Source organism: Tursiops truncatus, chromosome 7, assembly GCF_011762595.2.
Source record: "Tursiops truncatus isolate mTurTru1 chromosome 7, mTurTru1.mat.Y, whole genome shotgun sequence".
NCBI classification, from domain to species: domain Eukaryota; kingdom Metazoa; phylum Chordata; class Mammalia; order Artiodactyla; family Delphinidae; genus Tursiops; species Tursiops truncatus.
In genome coordinates this window covers 63,565,515-63,590,211 of record NC_047040.1, presented here as the reverse complement: position 1 = coordinate 63,590,211, position 24,697 = coordinate 63,565,515, and the positions used below count along the sequence as shown (strand labels likewise).

Here is a 24,697-nt window from a genome sequence, read left to right as displayed (position 1 = left end):
AACTCCTACGTAGCCCGGTTACCCACGCCGAGAGGCTGCTGACGGGAGACCGAGGCGCGGAGCTTGGAGAGCAGAGGCGCGGCTGCGCCCGCTGGGTCCCCCAGGACGCGGCCCCCAAGGCGCGGCGCGGGGGCGCTGGAAGCCGAGGGCGGCGCCCCCGCAACCCCACCCCGGCCGCGGCTCGCGTGGCCACCGACCACAGGCTGCGGGCCCGGCGCGCGGGAGGAAGAAAATGCGGCGGCATTGCCGGGTCCCCAGTTCCGCCGCCCCAGCGATCGGGGAGATAAAAGTTTGCAGCATGCGGCTCGTCTGCAGTGCGAGTCACATCCGCCGCGCCGCCTCCTGCAGCACCAGCGCTCACGGAACGAACAAATAAATTAAAAAAAAAAAAAAAAAAAAAAGCTGTTGAAGCCGGTAGGCCCAGAAGCCGACCGCTCTGCCTCCCGGGCGTGCATGGAGGCAAGCCCAGCATCCCGCGTCCCCTCCCGCCCAGGTCGCGCCTCCCGCCCGGCCTCAGCGCCCAGGCTGAGCCAGCCCCGCCGCGCCCGCAGCACTGACCGATAACCTCCTGCAGCTCGTACGCGTCCCTGCAGATGGGCCAGCCGACCGCCTGCGCCGCCGGGGCTGGGGCCCCGGGTGCCACCGGAGCCGGCGCTGCTGTCGCGGCCGCCGGGGCCGCCGCCGCCGGTGTCACCGGGGCCGCCTGCTGGGGCTGCTGGACGTGCACGGGCGAACCGCTCGGCTCCGCCATGATGCTGCCGGAGGAGAGCGAGAAGACGCGCCGGCCGGCGGACGACCTTCCACTTGAAACTTCCCTTCCCTCCCCTCGCCGCCGACACCTCTCGACCGGCGCACGCCCTCCCCGCCCGCCGCCGCCGACGCCGCCGCTGGAGCCAGCCACGAGGGGAGGGAGCAAGGGAGGCCGAGCCGGGCGGAGGGAGGAGGCAGCGCCACCGGAGGCGGGGAGGGGAGGAGGCGGCGGCTGCCGCGCTCGCCGCGCGCCCCGCGCCTCGCGCGCGCAGTTCTCTGTCTCCGCGAGGGGAACCGCCGCCCCGCCGCCCTCTCCCGCCCTGCTTGCGGCCGGGGAAGTTTCCACCGGAGGGGAGCGAGGCCGGGTTAGGTTAGCTTTCGGGGCCCGCGTTCCTCGCCCCCTCACTCCCTGCTTTCCGTGCGCCTTCGCCCCAGACAGTCGGACTCTCCGGAAGATGTCCCCTGGGGACCCCGAGGACGGGGTCGTTGAACCGCCGCCAGGTTCTCAGGTTCAGAAGTCTCCCCAAGTAAAGAGAACCTGAAGTTCATTTACAAGTCAGCGAGTGAGACACCTACACGCCGGCCATTTGTAGGACGCCAGTTAAAAAACAACCCGAGTTGTAACTTTCCGGCCACCTACCTGCCAATATCCCTTTCCCCACCTTGCCTAATCTAATCGCAGCCCTTCTGGTTTTTTCTTAGTGAAACATGATTCCTTAGGTCTCTGGCTGTTCACAGACTTTACTCATTTGTTCCAAGCCGCTTGGATCCGAGGGAGGTGATGAAAGGGCCTGTGCAGCTAGAATAAGAAGTGTAAGAAAACTTTGGACACTATTTCAAATTTTAGACCCTTAATAACAAGCCACATTAACCCGTTAGGACAACAGATAGCAGGCATTTCTTTTACAGAGCATACTGGTTGTCAAAGTTTGTACCGCAGCATAAGTAAACTGCGTTGGAAACAATTGCTGCTGTTCATCTCTCCCAAAATTACCTCATCCTTAAAATTGCTATGGTATAACCATAGGTCTTCCTAATTACAGGTGTCATATTTAACGCTGAATGTTCTGTGTGTTCCCCTGGTATAGATGACCAAGATTGCACCATCCTTGTCTTAAGGTGAAACGGTGCAGTGACCCAATGGTCATAATGGTCATTTGGCCAAAATTATCTTGTGTCGTTTTCATGATGAGGACTACTGAATAAGAATAATGAGCATATTAAAAAAAGAAAATCAGATTGTGATACTTTGTCTCCCGTGTTTATATACAAAAATCTCCTTAAATTTTTTTTAAAGATAATTCCGATGAAACCCAGAAATTCATTAGGAGAAACGTTGTATGTCTAATCAAAATACTGACGGAAACCGAACGGTGAGTATGCTTAATCTCTCACAGCATGATGGAACACTTGGGGTAAAGCAACTCCTGTGCTCTGGTCTACACACAGAAATTTATGCTGAACTGAGAAGTTGTACATTCTTTTATGAAGGAGTGTTTGAAAACTGTATTAATTTTAATGTCTGTCAAGAAACAGACAACTTCAAGAACAAATAAATTCTAGGCCTCTGATGTTTCAAGGGGGAAAGAATAGGGAACAGGAATGCTGTAACTGTTCACCTCTTAAAGTGCTACTCCCAAGCCGAAGAACATTTAAGGACTATTTTTTAGGGAAAAGAAAAATGATTAAATGAATATGACTTCCATTTTGTCACATGAATTTATATTTTGACTTTCAAACCATGAAGGCCGGGAAACTGTGAAGGCCAGGAAAGTTCTTGGAACTTAATAAGAAAACATAATGTTGTCAAGACCAATAGCACAGATTTGAATCAAACACAGATCACTTAGTTTCCCACAAAGAACAAGTGTTCTGTAGTCATATACCAGATATCTGTACCCAGCAGACTACTTTCCAAGTGGCTCCTAGGATGATGACTTGTAAGAACTGATGACTGAGTGCAGACCCATCACTACTGCCAGTAAATCAGTTTAAAGAACATTTACTATCAGTGGCCTTTGGCATCATTTTTATATATGAAGAACAGAGCATGAATTATATTTTTAAATTATATAAAAGCATTGGATTCGAATTTTAAGTTAATGTTTCCATAAACAACTGAGTAGAGTGGTACTTAAAACTAGGAAATATATGTATTTAAAAAGTATTTAACTGATATGCAATTTCCCCTGAAAACCTATTACTAAATTTAAACTGAAAGGTGGCAGGGGAGGAAGCCTTTAAAATGTAAACAACGATTATTTCAATACATATCTTTATTCTTTATTTATCTTTATTTACATTTAGTCAGAGACTTTAAAACATTAGAAAGAAAAAATAAGAGGCCAAATTTTGTTAAGTGTTTACAACTACCTCATTATATGTCAGGGTTTCTTAACTTGAGCAGTTTTGATATTCTGTGCCAGGTTATTCTCTGTGTTGTAGAGGTCTGTTCTCCTGGCCTCAACTCACTAGATGCCAGTAGTACCCCCGCTGTCAGTCATGACTATCAAAAAGGACCCCAGATGTTGCCAAATGTCCTCTGAAGAGCAAATCACTGCTTTAGGTAAACTGAATATACAAAATTGTCATTTTATAAACAGATTATTGCAGTGGTTATTTGCATTACAAAGAGTTTAAATAGAGTTTAGTTATTCACAAATCCTGAAGAGGATCAGAATATGCTACCCCAAATATGCCACTTTGGCATAAGAATTATTTTGAGCTGAAGGCAATTAAGACACAATAGACACAGGAAGAGTTCTCTTCCCTCCCCCAGTCTGCCTAAAAACATGGCATAAATTGCCCTTTTGTAAATGAAATTTCCATTTATAAAGGAAATTTCCATTTGCAAAGGTGCCCCCTCTCCCATACCAGGAATGTTATCATGGAGATAGTGCTGAGATGAGTCTGCACAAACAACTCTTATCTACCAGTAGTTTCCCCCATACATTTCCTAGTTACCTTCCCACAACTTACCCATACCCCCAGAAGCCCAAACTCCCTTTTCCTTGTCTAGTCACTTCTCCATAATTTATCACCCTTTGTTAAAATGGTATATAAGCCCCCAATTCTAACCACCCCTTTGAGATATTCATCACTGAGTACTCCCACACAAATGTGCATTTCACATGCAAATAAACTGTGTTTTTTCCTCTTGCTAATCTGTCTTTTGTCAGTTTAATTCACAGGCCTCCAGTTACTAAATTTGAGAAGTTAAAGCTTTTCCTCCTATACAACCTTTTGAACATCTAAAAGAAGATGTGTAGTGTAGTGGCCAAGACCTTGAAGAAAGAAAGTGCCAGATTCAAATCTTACCACCAACAACAATTTTTTTTTTAATCTCTGACTTTGGACTGACTTTAACTTTCTGAGTCTCAATGTCCTCATTCACAAAATCAGCATCATAACTTTGACATGGGTTGTTACAACATAATTTGTATGTAAACAGCTTAACATAATGGCTGACACAGTAAATGTTCAATAAAATGAAAACCCTTATCAATGTCTTCATCATTATTCCTATCTGCCAAGATTTGTAACAAAACATAGAAGAGAAAGATTTATAATAATGGCAATCATGAACTGTACAGACTATAAGCTCCCTGAGGGCAGGCATTTTTGTTCCTTTGGTTCATTGCCGTATCCCAGTGCCTGGAATAACATCTGCCACAGAATATCCTCAGTAAATATTTGTTGAATGAATATCACACTTTTTAAATGGATAAAAACATGCTTTTAAGCATCAGAATGAGTCAGCCATGCCAAGGGTGGATTAGATGGGAGGAAACTGGAGGCGGAGAGACGGATTTGGAAGCCACTGCAATAAAGTTAGAGAAATGTGTATATGAATAAAGCCATGATATTGAGGATAATGACGAGGGGGTAGATTTAAGAATTATTTAAGGAGCAGAAAAATGGAACTTAATGACAGATGAGTTTCCTTTAAAAGTCAAATTGCCCAAATCCATTAAAAAAGTAGATGAACACAAGTACAATGTATACAGTGTTTTAGAAATACTTCTATTGAAGGAATGAGAGGTTCTCTTGATTGACAGGTGGTCCTTCTCCCATGGCTAACCTATAATCTATTGTAAAGTCACTTCCATTGCCTGGTGAGAAAAGGCCAGATGTTCTTGGGTGTGAAGAATATCTATAACCATATTTCCCATTTTCAACTCTCTTATAATTCCTGTTTTAGTAACTATGTTTGAGGGGAAAGTTGTGACAGAGCTGAACATTTATTTCAACAATTGCTTCCAAAGACAAGCACCCAATTTTTTTGAGTTAAAGTGATAGCAGGGCCATAGTAGAAAAGGTATGGGTTTAAGTCTGTAATAGTTGGATTTACATACTTGATCTGCACTTACTAGTTGGCAGCTCAAACTCTCTGAGCTTCTGTTTTCTTAAAATAGGGACAATTATCCCAGGATGATTGGGTTGCAGTAAAGATGAAATGAGTTGGTATGTGTAACACACCTTACCCACAGGGACACACTTTAGTAGTATAGCAGTGGCTCCAGAATTTCCTCCTGGGAGGGACTCAAGGGTGGTGGTCTCAGGTTGAACTGCATCGCCCCAAAAGACGTGTCAAAGGCTCAAACCCCAACACTTGTGAATGTGACCTTATTTGCAAATAGGGTCTTGGCAAGTTAAGATTAGGTCAAAATAGATTAGGCTGGGCCTATTCCAATGACCGGTATCCCTACAAGAAGAGGAAATTTGGACCCAGGGATACAGGGAGGATGCCATGTGAGGAGAGAGGCAGAAACTGGAGCGATATGTCTGCACGTGAAGGGATGCCAAAGATTGCCAGCAGCAACCAGAAGCTAGGAGAGAGGCATGGCACAGATTCTCCCTCAGAGCCTCCAGTAGGAGCCAACACTGCTAATACCTTGATTTTGGACTTCTAGCCTCCAGGCTGGGAGAGAATCAATTTCTGTTGTTTTACTCCACTGAAGTCTGTGGTACTTTGTTACAGCAGCCCTAGGGAAGTAATACTGCGGGATTATGGGATTTGTTCTTTAGCCAACTGCATTTCATTTGGACCAAATTTAGCAATGAGCACCAATGGAAATAACCACTGCTTTGGAGCCATCACTCTACCAAAGCCCTGGACCTTACGCTACAACTTGTTTTTAATCCAATTTTAAGTGGGGGGAAAAAAAACACAAAAAAGTGCAGAGTAAATATCTGAATGAATTTTCAGCACAGATGTCAAATGTCCATCTGAAAAATGCATTTGAGAACATATGAACCTTTCCAACTTTGAAGACCCAGGCATCCTACAATGAGCTTACCCATAGAGATGTCATGTGCTTGCCACTGACACAGCTGATGATATCTGTTACCCCAAGTCCAGAGCTGGTGTGATCCAGTTTTCTCAGGTTAACACAATTTAATGTTAAGGAGTCATTGGTGCCTATTTCCCAACCATAAATGGAAAGAGAGGCTTAAATCTATTTTAAGCTAAATGATTGCAAAGACACTGCTTTTTAAATTCATGTGATTTAAGGAATTAAACTTATATGAATTGTAACTTCCAGACACGTGTTTTCATTTATTTCCCAACCTACTGTTGAAACTGACTTTCTATTGCATTTTATGTTACAGACAAAATTGCTCTGGTGACAATTAATGCCTCTTCACTTACCTTAGAGGTTTCTGACTATGATTTGGGTCCTGATAGAAGTCTCACTAGAAGCCCTACTCTCTGTATGCATAGGGAAGACCTCCATATTTAGCAAGGCTTGCCCTTTGCTAAAACATCCAAAGGCATTATCATAAATCTGTGGCATATATATGTCTTTTAACCTGTCTAAAACCTGATAGTCTTGTCCCAGGCAGACTGACATAAAAATGTAATTAAAAGCAATTTGATTCTTTATTGCTGTCTCCACTGAAGAATCTCAAATAGGAATCCTGTTCATTACACAAAACAGCATTTTCTGAAAATTTTTGTTCAACCCTTCTCAACTTCAAAATTTTCCAAACACCAAGGATGTCTCAAAGCCTCTCTTTTCCTCTCTATTAAAAAAATCCTCCCACCAAAACTATCAACAAACCCTGAACACTCTTTCATCTCTGCCTCTCCGGCCTCCATGCCAGCCTCAGATCTTTATCAGAGAGGCATGTTGAGTTACCTGTATTCTGAAAAACAAAAGAGGGTCAGGGGCTGCCCTGGTTTATAAGGGGTATGTAATAAAACATTTAATAATTTAACTTACTAATATTCTTTCATTCAGTAAATACATTTTTAGGGACTATAATTTGCATGACACTTTGCCAAATGCTGTAGAAAAATAAAAGACAAAACTGTAAGGAACGGCACCAAGAAACGGAGGAGAGCTTAAACAAGCTTTATTTGGGAACACTCCCGGGCGAGGTTCACTGATCTGAGACAAAGGGGCCAGAGAAGGCGCGCCCGGGCGAGGGTTTGGGCAGAATTCATAGGGGAAGAAGGGAAAGGGGTGTGGTGAATCCGGGAGGGCGCAGGTTACTCCTTATTTGGTGGTCTCTTCGGGTATCGTGGCAATATCCGGTGCCGGTTGCACCAGTCTTGGGACCGTTAGTCCCGCCCCTCGAAAGGCGGGAAGGCTGGGCCGGGTGGAAAAGTCCCCAGGTCAGTTCCTGGAACTGGGTGGTCCGGAAAGTCTCCTGGTCAGTTTCTGGAACTGGGTGGTCCGGAAAGTTTCGGTCTGATGCAACCTGTGAGTCTGATTGCGTTCCCCTGCCTCGGGCCAGTTGGCCTTACAAAAACTATCTCAGCCCTTAAGAATTGTATAACCCATACAATCCCATTTTATCCAGTGTCCAATCTTCCAGCACCCCAGCTGCCCCCAAGTTACTGAAACATGTAAACAACACTTAAAATAAGGAGACTAGCCCAAACCAGAGGTCCCAGAGATGCCATATGATGGGTTGATTTGCTGATCAAAATAAATCACTTCTCTTACTATTGACTGGCAAAGTCTACAAATCAAAACCAAAAAACCCATGCCCTACTGCTGCTAAAGGCAAGAACTCTAAGAGAAATGGCAGGAAATAGCAAGAAAATGAAAATGAAAACCAGACGAAAGAGGGAATTCATGACGGTCCAATGGTTAGGACTCGGCAATTTCACTGCCATGGCAGGGGTTCAATCTCTGGTCGGGGAACTAAGATCCCACAAGCCACACAACATGGCAAAAAAATAAAATAAAATAAAAATGCAACAAAACAGCAGAAGGAGAGGTAGATATTAGAGGCAGCTAGAGAGGTAGATGCCTTTGCTATTAAGCAGTTAGGAGAGGACGGCAGAAATGGCCTTGAAGAAAGCAAAGAATCATGACGGAAGGAAGTTCAGTATCAGGGGCCAGACCTGCATCCAAGGAGACACAGCCCAGGTGCAAGCACATATGTCTACACAGTGTGAGCAGTGGGACAGTGTCACACCGACCAGCGTTGGCCCAGCATGGTATACCATCATGCCAGAAAGCTCGCCCAGTGCTGCCAGATCTTCTGGTTGTTTTAGGAGAAGCCAACAAATCTGATTTTATGTGAAATATTTCCATTTTTAAATATTGGCCTGACTTTATAAAAGACTGCACAGAATCTGATACCATATACGTAATGTTTCAAAACAAGAAAATGCTAAACACAGTCTTTGAATAAATACATAGTGAAACATGGGCCTGAGCGATAAACTTCAAATTCTGGGCAGTGGTGATCCCTTGAGAGGGTAGGCAGGGGAGAGGCACATAAAGAGCTTCTATGGCATCTGTAATGTTTTATTGCTTTAATAAAAATCTGTAATAAATATAGCAAAATGATAAGATTTGTTAGACTAGATGATAGGTCCATGAGTTTCTATTACATTAGTGACCCTACTGTTCTGTACGCTTGAAATATTTCACAATTATAAGACAATAATACTGCACAGGCCAAACATTTTTAGTCCACATCAGACCAGTGGAGCAGAATTTTGCAGACTCTGCATAGCATGATTCAAAAGGCATAGAGCTCACACTCAGGTTAGACCAGGGTGAGCAGACTTTGGTCACCCCTCCCCCCAAGAGTAAAACATAGGTGGTCCAGGTGGTTTTCAACCTGCTTGGACATCAGAGTCACCTGTCCAGCTTGTTAAAACTTCCCATGCCTGGGTGTCACCTAGATTCTACTAAATAATAAGTTGCATCTAGAAACTGGGCAGCGTGGGGATTCTAATGTGCAACCAGAGTTGAAAATAACTGTGATAGTTCTGAGAAGATTACTGTGACACAGGAAAGCCACAACTAGAAAAGCACCTGAGTCGGGGGGGGGGGGGGGCTCCCAGATAGGTGACAGCTTTAAAAATCTCAGTGGTCACTGGTGGCTTTCCTGGAATTAGACATAACAAATGACAATGAAAGCAAAATACTCATTAAAAAGGACTAAGTCTTTTTGTAATAAGAAAATTGAAATAAGAACTATTGAAAGAGTAACTATTTAAAAAAATATTTTCATTGAAATGGTTAGAATAAAATATTATTCAGTACATTACTTTAAAGAAACAAACTGTGTACCTACTGTGTGCAAGCTTTCTGCATAGAGTTGTGGAATGATGGAAAGATGGATGAGCCCCATCCCTTACTCTCAAAGAAACAACATCTAATGGGGCAGACAGACATGTCAACAAATAATTTGTCGTTTTGGGAGACGGAGACTGGTCATGTGAGTATGACTGTAGTTTTGACTCAAAGACTCCAAAACTAGAGCATTCAAGTTATTGGGTCACAGGGTCTTATTTTAACCATTCTCTGATGGCCTGGGTTTGGTGGAGAGACCCCAGAAGCTGGGAGAGAAGAGCAGAATGGAAAGGAATCGTCTCAAAATGACTTTGACTTCAGACAGTGTTAAATATATGAAGGGTTCAAAAATGATGCCTTGACATGGAAACAACCTAAATGTCCATTGACAGACGAATGATAAAGAAGATGTGGAACATATATAAAATGGAATACTACTCAGCCATAAAAAAGAATGAAATAATGCCATTTGCAGCAACATGGATGGACATAGAGATTATCATACTAAGTGAAGTAAGTCAGACAGAGAAAGACAAATACTATATGATATTTAGTATTTACATATCCTTATATGTAGAATCTAAAATGTGACACAAATGAACTTATCCAGAAAACAGAAACAGACTCACAGACATAGAGAACAGACTTGTGGTTGCCAAGGTCGGGGTGGGTGGGGGGTGGGGGCGGGGGAGGGATGGTTGGGAGTTTGGGTTTAGCAGATGCAAACAATTATATACAGGATGGATAAACAACAAGGTCCTACTGTATAGCACAGGGAACTATACTCAATATCTTGTAGTAAACCATAATGGAAAAGAATACAAAAAAGAATATATATATATATATATATATAAAACGGAATCACTTTGTTGTACACCAGAAACTAACACAACATTGTAAATCACTATACAGTAAGTCCCCTACATATGAACCTTTAAGTTGAAAACTTTCAAAGATGCAAACATTCATTCTATCAACGTCAGGTGTGAGTGAAATTGCAGCTTGCCCTCCGTCTCCTATTGCTGACGATCTTTCAGCTCTACCACCTCCCACCTCCTCTCCCTCCACCAGTCAGTAACTCTTCATGCCTGTTCACTTGATGCCAGCCCCTGTATGCCAGCTGTTGTACTGTATTACTGTACTCTTCAAGGTAGTGTACTGTAAGATTAAAAATGTTCTTTATTGTTTGTGTTTGTTTTTTATGTATTATTTGTGTGAAAAGTATTATAAACCTATTACAGTACAGTACTATATAGCTGATTGTGTTAGTTGGGTACCCAGGCTAACTTTGTTGGACTTATGAACAAATTGGACTTACAAACGCACTCTCGAATGGAACTTGTTCGTATGTAGGGGACTTACTATACTTCAATAACATAAATTTTTTAAAAATGATGTCTCGAAAGACTATTCTTACTATAAGTTAATCAGGTTAATCCACAAAAACTTTTTTCTTTTTTAAAAAAAATACTTTTTATTTATTTATTTATTTATTTGGCTGCACCTGGTCTTAGTTGCGGCATGTGGGATCTTTTAGTCATGGCATACAGGATCTAGTTCCCTGACCAGGGATTGAACTCAGCCCCCCTCCATTGGGAGTGTAGAGTCTTAACCATTGGACCACCAGGGAAGTCCCACAAAAGCTTTGTTCTTGATACAAAGAAATTTTTTTTCCTTTGCTATAAAGAAGACTTTGGTATGACTTTCTCTTTCAGAACCCCACATGTGAATGAATCACTGAGTGAATGAATAGAATTCAATCCTCATAACAGAGATAACATTGAATCATAATATACTCCTTTAGGATAATTTTCAGGAATGTCTATGATTCAAAGCATTTCCTTTTACAACAATAACAATAGCTATAGTTTATGGATACACTGCACTAAGCATTTTTAGATACATTCTCCTGACTGATCTTTACCTACAACCTGCTGAGGTAGATCACATTATGTGCATTTTTATAGATGGAGAAATTGAAGGTCATGATGGTTAAATAACAAACCGAACCCTAATCTCAGTTTATCTGCAGCAGAACCAGGATTCAAACATGCTCTGACTCCAAAGGCTAAAACTTAAACTCAGCACTATATTCCTATATGACAAGGCATATTCGCTATTATTACATTAAAACTTTTAAACAAAATTTTATTAATTAAATTAAATTTCAATTTTATTTTAATTAAAAATGCCTACGGAGGTACTATGCAGTTTGAGACCATTTAAAGCCAGAAGGTAAGGCTGTAGATAGCCAGGAGACAATCACTAAGAGTGGAGTGTTCTTTCTTCAAGCATCAATTTTTGGTAATTTTGAGTTAAGAGACAAATATTCCATATGTGCCTGTATTCCTCCATCCAAATATTATAAATATTAATTCCAAAACTACCTTTATGCACCTGCAACAATACTCTGTGAACGATGGCTGTTGTTAATCTGTGTTTTAAAAATGCTAAAGTAACCGTTAATTTGAATAATCAATATAAATAATTTATTAGTTTGGTCTCCAAATCAAGTAGAAGCTATATGACAGTATTTCACAGCTCAATGAAGCAGATAGTTCAGTCAAGTAGTCTTCAAATCTGTTGTTCCTTAAATACAAAGAAGAGTGGTGTATATATAAGCAATTCAAGAGACTAGAAAAGGCCAGGTAATGTTACAGAATTTTGACACATATTTCAATAGACAATCCAATAATGTTTTCATTTTCATGAGTTTAACTCTTTAAAATTCCACTAAAACATAAAAGAAAGTTTTGAAAAAAGAGAAAAAAAATCACAGTGTTTTTGGTGTTATTTTCAAGTCATTTAATGCACACATTATTTGAATATTGAGCATTACAGCCGGCTTACCACTTTGTGTTCCCGTGACTGGGCTGTCAAAGGAAGCCGATCATTGCCTTAACCAGCTGTGTGCATAAAGAAAGGCCATTATTTTTTCCTTTCTCATGAAAATGCATGGCCCATTTTGTATTGCCCAGATACTGCCACAGACGGATTTAATTCAGCAAATGAGGTACTCGCTATACTAAAAGAAAGAGCTTATGGAGGTAATATCATGTCAAGAAAATATTATTTTATTGGGACAAACATTTTTTTCAAAGATAGCAAGAATGTTTATTGTGAGGTGGAAAACAGTAGCACAGTAGAAGCCCAAAGAGTTCATGTATCTATTGACAGGTTTTTTCTTTCAGATAAGCAATTAATCATGGGAATAGTGGCTGATGACAAATTTAGATTATGAAAGTGCTTCATTAAAATTTTTTTTCCTTTTGAATACATAAGTAGATGTACAAGTTATAAAAATTGAAAGTAGGAAGGGTATAAAGTGAAAACTGTATCTCCCTCCTGCCTTTATCTTTCACCCATGTGGTTCTCTTTCCTAGAAGCAACTACTATTACCTTGTTCTTGCATCCTTCAAGAGATAGCCCATGCCTATGCAACCATATTTATATGTTGTTTTCTATACTAATAATAACATACATACTGATCCATAGTCCCATTTTTTTACTTTAGCAAATGTCTTGGAAAAGGTGTCATGGAGTCCTAATTTTTTTTTTTTTTTAACCTAACTCTATGCTGTCCATGTTTCTTTTTATACTGGGGTAAAATTTGCACTTAGTAAAATGCTAAGATTCATTTTCATACATTTGGAGAATTGAATACAAGGGTGTATCCATCTCTCAAAGCAAGATTTAGAATATTTCATAATAATTCCTGAGAGCTAATTAATATTCCACTGCATGGATGTGCCACGACTGATTTAACCAAACCTCTACTTTTGCTCTCTTTTGCTGTTATAAATAAGTTTGCTGTGAATAACATGTATATGTATGATATTGCATGTGTCTAAGTACACCTATGGGATATTTCCTAGAATTAGGATTGCTACATCAAAGGGTATGTGCATTTTTAACTCGGAAGGATATTGACAAATTACATACCATAGGGGTTGTACACTCTGGCTGACAATTTATGAAAGTTTTTTTTGCAGTATACTGTGGTTATTAAACTTCTTGATCTTTGCCCACTGGTAGGTGGATAAAGGGTGATTGTAGCTTTAATTTTGTTTCTCTCATTCGGAGGATGCTGAGCATCTTTTCGTGTGTTTAAGAAGCATTAAATAGTTTCATTCCAAGGCTTCCCTGGTGGCGCAGTGGTTGAGAGTACGCCTGCCGATGCAGGGGACACCGGTTCGTGCCCCGGTCCGGGAGGATCCCACATGCCGCGGAGCGGCTGGGCCCGTGAGCCATGGCCGCTGAGCCTGCGCGTCCGGAGCCTGTGCTCCGCAACGGGAGAGGTCACAACAGTGAGAGGCCCGCGTACCGCAAAAAAAAAAAAAAAAATAGCTTCATTCCAAAAGAAAATCTGAGCCAAAGCAGAGGTGCTGTGAAGACTGCCATGTATTTGGAGTGATGAACAGAAACACAGAAGACTTGACATTTATTCTAACCTTTCAAGAGAAGTTGGACAAAGTAATGTGTTTCTGAGGACAATAGAAACCGAAGGAAACTTGATATTTCAAGTATCACCTGAAAAGAAGATGCCAAACTCTTGAATGGAAAAGTCCAAGAAACCAAAGATCTAAGAAAGTATGCCTGCCTGAATCACAAATGAAGACAATGTTAATTTGTTTCATCAACATAAATGGTATTGTCCATGCCGAATTAATCTACAAGGTCAAACGGTCAGGCAAGCTTATTATGCAGAAATTCTAAAACATCTGTGGTATTGTACACTGCACAAATCACTGCTTGATCATCCACTTTATTTACTACACTTTGCTCTGGACAACCTTTGACTAGTCTTTAAAATCAGTGCCATTCTAAAAGGGAAAAAGCAACCCAAAAAGGAAAGAAAACTTGCCATTGAGGATATTCAAAAGACAGTGACTTCAGTTCTAATGGTAATTCCAACAGAAAACATTCAAAATACTTGGGGCAATACTTGAAATCACTACATAGCTCCCAATGTGACTTATTTGGAGGAAACAATACTCTCTTAGATTTAGAAGTTCTTATTTTAAGTTGGTTCCATTGCTGGATAATTATATTATTTATGCCATGTTAATCTAACAATCAGGGACACTTAAAATCCTTCAACTACCCTTTCCCTCTCCAATAAAGTACTTCATGGAACAATAGAATTATAGAAAAAAAACCATTATTGTTTAATTTATTAGACTCCCACTTATTTGCTGCAAAGTATTATTAAAGTTATGCCTCTTACCTGGGCCTCAGTTTTCTTTTCTGTTAAATTCAGATAACAAATTATAGTGCCTAATTAACTAATAAAGTCTCTGTCATATAGTAGTCTCTCAAAAAATCCTGGTTCTCGGGCTTCCCTGGTGGCGCACTGGTTGAGAGTCCGCCTGCCGATGCAGGGGATGTGGGTTCGTGCCCCAGTCCGGGAAGATCCCACATGCCGTGGAGTGGCTAGGCCCGTGAGCCATGGCCGCTGAGCCTGCGCGTCCGGAGCCTGTGCTCTGCAACGGGAAAGGCCACAACAGTGAGAGGCCCGCGTACCGCAAAAAAAAAAAAAAAAAAATTCTGGTTCTCTTCCCCATATCTGTATCTGATTAGGACTTTGTCGATGGACCCAAAAGTAGCAATTAAAAATGAAACTCTTGAGATTTCAAAGGACTGAGTATGAAAGATTTAGGTTTCAAATAAGGAAGAATTTTCTTTTACTGACACCTGTGATTAAAAAAAAACCTTCAGTGGAACACTTAAGGAAAAAATGTACAAAAATATATTGTCTGAGTTCATTTGCGAAGAATAGAATCCACTCTAGCTAGTTTACAGGATATTAAAAGACTTTCAGATTTTGGAGGAGGGATAAAGGGACTGAGTCTGGATTGAACTTTCAGGAAAGATTGCCACAGCTACATTTCACTGTTGAGGCACTATACTGGGTTGAATACTATCCCCCCAAAAGTCATATTTACCTGAAACCTGTAAATGTGACCTTATTTGGAAATAGGATCTTGCAGATGTAATCAAGTTAAGATGAGGTTGTACTCGATTAAGGTGGGCCTTAATCCAATGTCTAGTGTCCTTAAAAGGACACTGACAGAAGAGACACTGACACATGAAAAAAGGACATTTGAAGCTGGAGGCAGAGATTGGAGTGATGCCTCTATAAACCAAGGAATGCCAAGGATTGCCAGCAACCCCCAGAAACTAGAAAAGGCAGGGAAGGATTGGCCCTAGAGCCTTCAGATAGAGCATGGCTCTACTGATAACCTGATTTTGAACTTCTAGCCTGCAGAATTGTGAAAGAATACATTTATGTTGTCTTAATCTTCCCCAGTTTGTGGAACTTTGTTAGGGAAGCCCTGGCAAACTAACATAGGCACCAAGGGAGCTGCTGAATCTTTCATAATCAGGGATCCTCCAGTTCCAGAACCTTAATAGTTAATAAGACTTTAAGATCAGGAAACTACTACAATCAGGAAACCAACAGGATCAGGCAACCTGCCATGGTCAAGGAATGTCACTACTCCTGGTTCCAGCATTGTGGCACACCTCCTACAAACAGTCCACACCTTGTCTTAAGGCATACTGCAGCGTTCTTTGAACAATAGGACTTTAGCTGATACTCCCACAGAAAAAGCAAACACTTCCATCATCATTTTTTCCAGCAGTGGAGGAAGAAAATGCAGCAGAAGCACAGCCTATGCCTCACAGTGGCAAAAGCATCTGATTGGTCAGTCCTAAATCACATCCAGAACCCTAGCTGCAAGGGAGGCTAGGAAGTATAGTTATTCGTTTTCCAGACAACACAGTACAGGAAGATAAAAGAGATGTTAAGCACCAATCCACCATATTTACTACAGATAGTTCATGCAATTATTCCTTTAATTCAGAAATTACCAGCATTAAATGTATTAAATCACTTAATTTCCTGGATCTCAGCTATCTGTATAAAACTAAGATTGAAGGTGATCTCCAAGTATACCCTTGATTTAAAAATTCTAAATTTTTAAACCATATATAAATCTGTATATAAAAACATACTTTCCACATGTTTATTTACATAGTTTTCTAGACTTTCTTGAGAAAAGATACTGGATAGAAATTCTACAGCACCTACATGCTAACACTATGTAAACTTTTTTTTCTTTTTTTAATTTTCTTTTTTTTAAATTTTTATTGGAGTATAGGTGAGTTACAATGTTGTGTATGTAAACGTTTAATTGTCTTCAAAGAGGTGCAGAGAGTAGATTTACTCTTTGGAGGGGGAGAATTTGTATAGGAATGTGTGTGTGTGTGCGCCCACGTGTATGCATTGTGCATGTAAATGCAAGTCAATTAAAATCTCTCATGAATAAAATTTCTCATGACTAGGTAAAAGCAAACTGGCAGAAATTCAATACATATGGTAAATATAGACAATGAAGTAGACTCTACTTCACGTTTTTGTCTGGTTTTGAATTCTTATATTTGCTTCCCACATTTCTTTTTTCTAAAATGAATCAGGCTCATTAAATTTAGCATGACTAAGGTTTTCCAGATATAAAAAAGAATAGCAAGTTGTGGATGGGCTTTACCATGTTGAATAACTACTATAAAAGTAGAATTTTATTAACTTTTGTAAGTAATTACATATGAATTGGTTGATTACTTATAATTTTATCACTAAAAATCTTTTATTTTATTTATTTATTACTTTTTCTTTTGGCTGTGTTGGGTCTTCATTGTAGCACACGGGCTTCTCTGTAGTTGTGGTGTGTGGGTTTTCTCTCTCTAGTTGTGGTGCGTGGGCTCAGTAGCTGCGGTGTATGGGCTTAGTTGCCCCATGTCATGTGGGATCTTAGTTCCCCGACCAGGGATCAAACCCACATCTCCTGCATTGGAAGGTGGTTTTTTTTACCAATTGACCACCAGGAAAGTCTCCATTAAAAATCTTTACATATTATTCATACCCTTAACAGTCAGTATATTATCTTTTTATAACATAAGGGCTAGTGTTCACTATCATAGATTTGCAAAAATGGCCACAAATTATTCCCCCCCTGTTATCGAAACTGCTACATGATGTGACTTTTCAGCTCACTTTATTAACAGGTGGAGTCTCTTTTTTACCTCTAGTATCGAAGCTGGTCTTGTAACTTGCTTTGGCCAATGGAATGCTACAGAAAAAATGTGTACCAATTTCACCAGGGCCTCGAGAGTCCTTGCACACTTCTGCTAGCTCTGTTGGACACTTGCTGAGTGACTTTGTGAACAAACTTAGGCTAGCCTACTAGAGGATGAGAAACAACATGGAAGACTGCCAAGACACCCGAGTCAATAGCCAGCCACCCCTAGTCAATCTGGCAGCTGATCACAATCATATGAGTTACCTCAGCTGAGGCCAGAAAAGCCACCCTGCTAAGCCCAGCCCACATTGCTGATCCACAGAATCATGAACTAAATAAATGGTTATTGTTTTAAAAACTAAGTTTTGGGGTATTTGTTATGCAGCAAAGTTAAATACTGTTCTCAGTTAACCTTGTTTAAATTTTCTGAGTGCCTCAAATATCTGGATTACTTCCTTCCAAGAATGGCAAGTACTGGGGAAGTTTCCAAAATGGCAGAGTAGAAAGACCCTGAGCTCACCTCCTCTCACAGGCATACCAAAATTACATCTATTTACAGAAAAACTATTGATGAAAAAGACCAGAACCTACCAGAAAAGGTCTTCTACAATTAAATATATAAAGAAGGAACCACAACAAGACAGGTAGGAGGGGTGGACTCATGGTATAGTAAAGACCCACACCGTGAGATGAGAAACCCACAAAGAGGAGAATAATAACAATTGCAGAGTTTCTTCCCAAGGAGTGAGGGGTTTGAACCCCACATTGGGCTCCCAGCCCAGTGCTCCTGTGCCAGAAAGACTGGCCCTCAGAATGTATGGATTTGAAGGCCAGCAGGACTTACTTTTGGGAGACCCAGAGAGCTGGGAGAAATAGAAACTCCACTCTTAAAGAGTGCACACAAAATCTCACACACTCCGGGATCCAAGACAGAAGCAGTAGTTTAAAAGGAGCCTGGGTCAAGCCCACCTGCTGATCTTGGAGAGTCTCCTGGAGAGGCAGAAGGCAACTGGAGCTTACCCTGGAGACACAGATACTGGTGCCAGGCATTTTGGGGAGCTCGTTCTACCATGTGGACACTGGTGCTGGCAAAATCTGAGTTCAGCATCACAAATCAGCTTTACAGGAAATGTTAAAGGAATTTCCCTAAGCAAAAAAAGAAAAGGCCACAACTATAAACATGAAAATTATGGCAGGAAAGGGCTCATTGGTAAAGGCAAATATACAGTAAAAGTAGGAAATCAACCATATCCAAAGCTAGTAGGAATGTTAAAAGACAAAAGTAGTAAAATCATTTATATACATAATAAGCAGTTAAGGGATACCCAAAACAAATAGATGTTAAATATGATGTCAAAAACAGTAATCATGAGGGAAGGGGAGTAAAAATGCAAAGTTGTTCAAATGCATTTGAAATTAAGAGATCTGCAACTTAAAATCATGCACACACACACACACATATGGCTATGTATAAACCTCGTGGTAAACCACAAACCAAAAATCTATACACACACAAAAAAGGCAAAGGACTCAAAAATGCAAACATAAAACCAGATAATCATCAATTCACAAGGAAAGAGAACAAAAAAAAATGAAAGGAACAAAAAAGAACTACAAAAACGACCCAAAAACAATTAAAGTGACAATAAGTACATACCTATCAATAATTATTTTAAATGTCAATGAACTAAATGCTCCAATCAAAAGATTTAGAGTGGCTAAATGGATCCAAACAAGACTCATAAATATGCTACCTACAAGTGATTCACATCAGATCTAAAGTCACACACAGACTGAAAGTGAGGGGATAGAAAAAAGAATTCCATGCAAATGGAACTCAAAAAAAACCAGGGTAACAATACTTATATCAGAAAAAATTGACTTTAAATTAAAGACTGCTACAAGAGACAAAGATGAACATTACATGATGATCAAGGGATCAGTCCAAGAAGAAGGTATAACAATTGTAAATATATAGGCACCCAACATTGGACCATCTAAATACATAAAGCAAATATTAACAGACATAAAGAGAGAAATTGACAGTAACACAATAAAAGTAAGGGACTTCAACACCCCACTTAATCAATGGACAGATCACCCATACAGAAAATCAATAAGGAAACATTGGTCTTAAATCACACACTAGACATGATGGATTTAATAGGTATGAAGATTCCATCCAAAAGCAGCGTTCTTCAGGATAGATAACTTGCTAGGCCACAAAACAAGCCTCGGTGAATTTAAGAGAACTGAAATCATATCAAGCATCTTTTCTGACCACAGTGGTATAAGACTAGAAATCAACTATAAGGAAAAGAACTGCAAAAAACACAAACATGTGAAGGCTAAACAAGATGCTACTAAGCAACCAATGGATCACTGAAGAAATCAAAGAAGAAATTAAAAAATACCTGAAGACAAATGAAAACAAAGACAAAACAATCCAAAATCTGTGGGATGCATTAAAAGCAGTTCTAAGAGGAAAGTTTATGGCAATACAAGCTTACCTCAGGAAATAAGAAAAATCTCAAATAAACAACCTAACCTTACATCTAAAGAACTAGAAAAAGAAGAACAAACAAAACCCAAAGTTAGTAGAAGGAAAGAAATCATAAAGATCAGAGCAGAAATAAATGAAATTGAGACTAAAAAAACAGCAGAAAATATCAGTGAAACTAAGAGCTGGTTCTTTGAAAAGATAAAATTGATAAAAATTTAGCCGGACTCATGAAGAAAAAAAGAGAGAGGGACCAAATCAATAAATCAGAAATAAAAAAGAAGTTGCAAGTGATACTAGAAAAATACAAAGCATTATAAGAGATTACTATGAACAATTATATGCCAATAAAATGGACTATCTGGGAGAAACAGATAAACTTCTAGAAATGTAAAATCTTCCCAGACTGAACGAGGAAGAAATAGAAAATATGAATAGACCAATTACCATTAATGAAATTGAATCAGTAATTTAAAAAAAACCTCTTAACAAATAAAAGTCCAGTATGAGATAGCTTCACAGGTAAATTCTACCAAATATTTAGAAAGAGTTAACACCTATCCTTCTCAAACTAGAACAAATAATTTTAAAATTTGTATGAAAACACAAAAGACCCCAAATAGCCAAAACAATCTTAAGAAAGAAAAAAATGGAGCTGAGATATCACACTCCCTGACTTCAGACTATATTACAAGGCTACAGTAATCAAAACAGTATAGTTCTGGCACAAGAAACAGACACATAGATCAATGGAGCAAAATAGAGAGCCCAGAAATAAAACCACACACTATGGCCAATTAATCTATAACAAAGCAGTAAGAATATACAATGCAGAAAAGACAGTCTCTTCAATGAGTGGTGCTGGGAAAACTGGACAGCTACATGTAAAAGAATAAAATTAGCACATTCTCTAACACCAAATACAAAAATAAACTCAAAATGGATTAAAGACTTAAATGTAAGACCAGAAACCATAAAACTCCTATAAGAAAACACAGGCAGAACACTCTTTGACCTAAATTGTAGCAATATTTTTTTGGATCTGTCTCCTAAGGCAATGGAAACAAAAGCACAAATAAACAAATGGGACCTAATCAAACTTAAAAACTTTTCCACAGCAAAGGAAACCATCAACAAAATGAAAAGAAAACCTACTGAATGGGAGAAAATCTTTGCAAATGATATGACCAATAAAGGGTTAATATTTAAAATATATAAACTCATACAACTCAATAACAAAAACAAACAACACAATCAAAAAATAGGCAGAAACACCTAAATAGACATTTCTCCAAAAAAGACATACAGATGGCCAACAGGCACATGAAAACATGCTCAACATCACCAATCATCAGGGAAACGCAAATCAAAACCACAATGAGATATCACCTCACACCTGTCAGAATGGCTATCATCAAAAAGAACACAAATAACAAATGTTGGTGAGGATGTGGAGGAAAGGGAACTCTTATACACTGTTGGTGGGAATGTACATTGGTGCAGCCACTGTGAAAAACAGTATGGAGTTTCCTCAAAAATCTATGATCCAGCAATTCCACTTCTAGGTATATATCCAAAAACACTAATTTGAAAAGATATATGTACCCTTATGTTCACTGAACCATTATTTACAATATCCAAGATATGGAAGCAACTTGTCATCAACAGATGAGTGGATAAAGAAGATGACACACACACACACACACACACGTCCATCAACAGATGAATGGATAAAGAAGATGACACACACACACACACGAATACTACTCAGCCATTAAAAAGAATGAAATTTTGCCATTTTCAACAACATGGATGGATGCGGAGGGTATTATGTTTACCGAACTAAGTTAGACAGGGAAAGACAAATATTGTATGTTATTACTTATATGTGGAATCTAAAAATACAATGAACTAGTGAATATAAAAAAAAAAGAAACAGAATCACAGATATAGAGAGAAACCTAGTGGTTACCAGTAGGGAGAGGGAAGGCGGGAGTGGCAAGATAAAGGTAGGGGTTTAAGAGGTACGAACTACTATGTGCAAAGTAAATAAGCTACAAGGATACATTGTACAGCACAGGGAATATAGACAGTATTTTATAATAACTATAAATGGAGTATAATCTATAATATTATTTTGAATCACTATGTTGTACACCTGAAACTAAAATAATATTGTAAATCAACTATACTTTAAATAAGTAAATAAATAAATAAATAGATAAATAAATTGCACTTTTTTTCTATTCAAAATTAACATATTAACTGTCAAAAAATTGAAAAACACTGAAATTCAGAAAAAGGAATAAAATTAGTATGTGATATTCTACTGCAAGACAATGCCTCATAAAATTTCTAAATACTGACACAAAATGTTACATAATTTGAGTTACTCTCTATTTAACTAAAATTTTTATTTTCAGACATCTTATGTCTGAAAATAAAAATTTTCAAACATTTCCACATAATTGATATTCTATAATTTTTAATAGTTTGCTTAAGTATTCCACCTCATATATATAATTAACTTTTAAATATTTTCAATTTAAAAATTAATTCCAGGGCTTCTATGGTGGCGCAGTGGTTGAGAGTCCGCCTGCTGATGCAGGGGACACGGGTTCGTGCCCCGGTCCGGGAGGATCCCACATGCTGCCGAGTGGCTAGGCCCGTGAGCCATAGCCGCTGGGCCTGCGCATCTGGAGCCTGTGCTCCGCAACGGGAGAGGCCACAACAGTGAGAGGCCCGCGTACCACAAAAAAAAATAATAATAATAATTCCAATTACTTAGATTTGTGAATAACAATATAGTAAACATTATACATTAACATTTCCATCAGTCATGTATAACAGTGCCCCTTTCACTGAACCATAGCCAATACTGTATATTTACATTGAAAATAAACACAAACTTTGCTTCCTTGATAGGTAAAAGCATATTTACTATTTATTATATTTAATATATATTTACTATATAGTAACTACGTATGCATATCAACTAGAGTTCTATATTTGTTTAAGAATATTTTCAAATTAAAATTTATATACTGTGAAATATCCAAGCCTTAAGTGTGCCATTCTAGAAGCTTTGACCTATGTGACCCAAGCCCTTATCAAGATGTAGAAAATTACCACCAACCCCATAAAGTTCCTTCATCCCCCTTTTAGTCAACACTCACCCTCATTCTCCAGAGGAGACCACTGTTCTAACTTTTTCTATCACAGATTAGTTTTGCCTGTTCTAGAACTTTATATAAGTGTAATGATATCATATGTAGTGTTTTGTTTAAAACTTCTATCAAATAGCATAATGTCTTTTTTTTGTTTTGGCTGCATTGGGTCTTCGTTGCTGCATGCGAGCTTTCTCTAGTTGTGGTGAGTGGGGACTACTCTTCGTTGCCATGTGCCGGCTTCTCACTGCAGTGGCTTCTCTTGTTGCAGAACACGGGCTCTAGGCACGTGGGCTCAGTACTTGTGGCTCGCGGGCTCTAGAGCGCAGGCTCAGTAGTTGTGGCGCACGGGCTTAGTTGCTCTGCGGCATGTGGGATCTTCCCGGACGAGGGCTTGAACCCATGTCCCCTGTATTGGCAGGCGGATTCTTAACCACTGTGCCTCGAGGTAAGCCCCAAATAGCATAATGTCTTTTAAATTTATCCATACTGTTGCATCTTGGAGTAGTCTCTCAGTTTGCTTGGGCTGCTATATGGTAACAAAAATACCGTAGATTGCATGGTTATAAACAACAGAAGTTTATTTCTCATAGTTCTGGAGGCTGGGCAGTCCAAGATCAAGGCACTGGCATATTCAGTGTCTGGTGAGAGCTTGCTTCCTGGTTCATAGAGGACTGTCTTCTTGCTGTGGCTTCACATGGTGGAAGGGGAGAGGAAGCTCTCTGAGGTCTCTTTTATAAGGCTACTAATCCCATTCATGGGGACTCAACCTTCATGACATAACAGCTTCCCAAAGACCCCACCTCCAAATACCATCATACTGGGGGTTAGATTTCAACATATAAATTTTGGTAGAACACAAACACTCCAGCTATAGCAAGTATTAATAGTTTCTTCTGTTTCCTTACTTAGTATTCCATTATATGAATATACCATGATAGGTTTAGCTGTTCTTTTGTTGATGAATATCTGGGCTCTTTCTAGTTTTTGGCTATTGAGAATAAAGCTGTTATGAACATTCTTCTATAACGGTCTTTTTTTGTGGCCACATGCTTTCATTTCCTTTAGGTAAACACAAAGGAATGAAATCATTAGACTGTTGGGTAGATATATGTTTCATTTTATAAGAAACCACCATAACTTTTTCCAAAGTTACCATTTTCCAATTCCTTCCACCAACAGTGTGTGAGAATTATGGCTACTCCACATCCTCTCCAGCACTTGGTGCTGTCAGTCTTTTTTATTTTAGCCATTCTAGAGATATATGACCAGTTGGCTTTTTAAGTATTTGATTTAAGGAATAATTACCATAGTCGTCTAGTTCAAAATTCAAAAGGTGCTAAAGACCATACTAGAAGGGAAGCCTTTGTCCAGGCCTTTACCCTACCATGCAGTTTCTTCCAGAGACAGTCTCTGCATATTACAGTGCATATGAGTGTGAATACTTTTTTTTTTTTTTGCGGTACGCGGACCTCTCACTGTTGTGGTCTCTCCCGTTGCGGAGCCCAGGCTCCGGACGCGCAGGCTCAGCGGCCATGGCTCACAGGCCCAGCCGCTCCGCGGCATGTGGGATCTTCCCGGACCGGGGCGTGAACCTGTGTCCCCTGCATCGGCAGGCGGACTCTCAACCACTGCGCCACCAGGGAAGCCCGA

At 39.8% G+C, this 24,697-nt stretch overlaps 1 protein-coding gene across 4 annotated transcripts in view; it reads right to left on the bottom strand.

The window, feature by feature from the left end:
- Positions 1-24,697, bottom strand: part of STK39 (serine/threonine kinase 39) — a 482,653-nt gene that overhangs the window by 307,913 nt on the left and 150,043 nt on the right. The window contains exon 1 of one of the 4 annotated variants that reach the window (XM_033860054.2): positions 559-1,005. The exons of 2 other annotated variants lie outside the window; for them this stretch is intronic. In XM_033860054.2, the coding sequence (XP_033715945.1) occupies positions 559-751 (193 nt within the window). In that variant the 5' untranslated portion in view covers positions 752-1,005. Of the gene's footprint in view, positions 1-558; positions 1,006-24,697 lie in introns of those variants that run through there. One more of the 4 variants, XM_019922314.3, reaches the window with a different exon arrangement.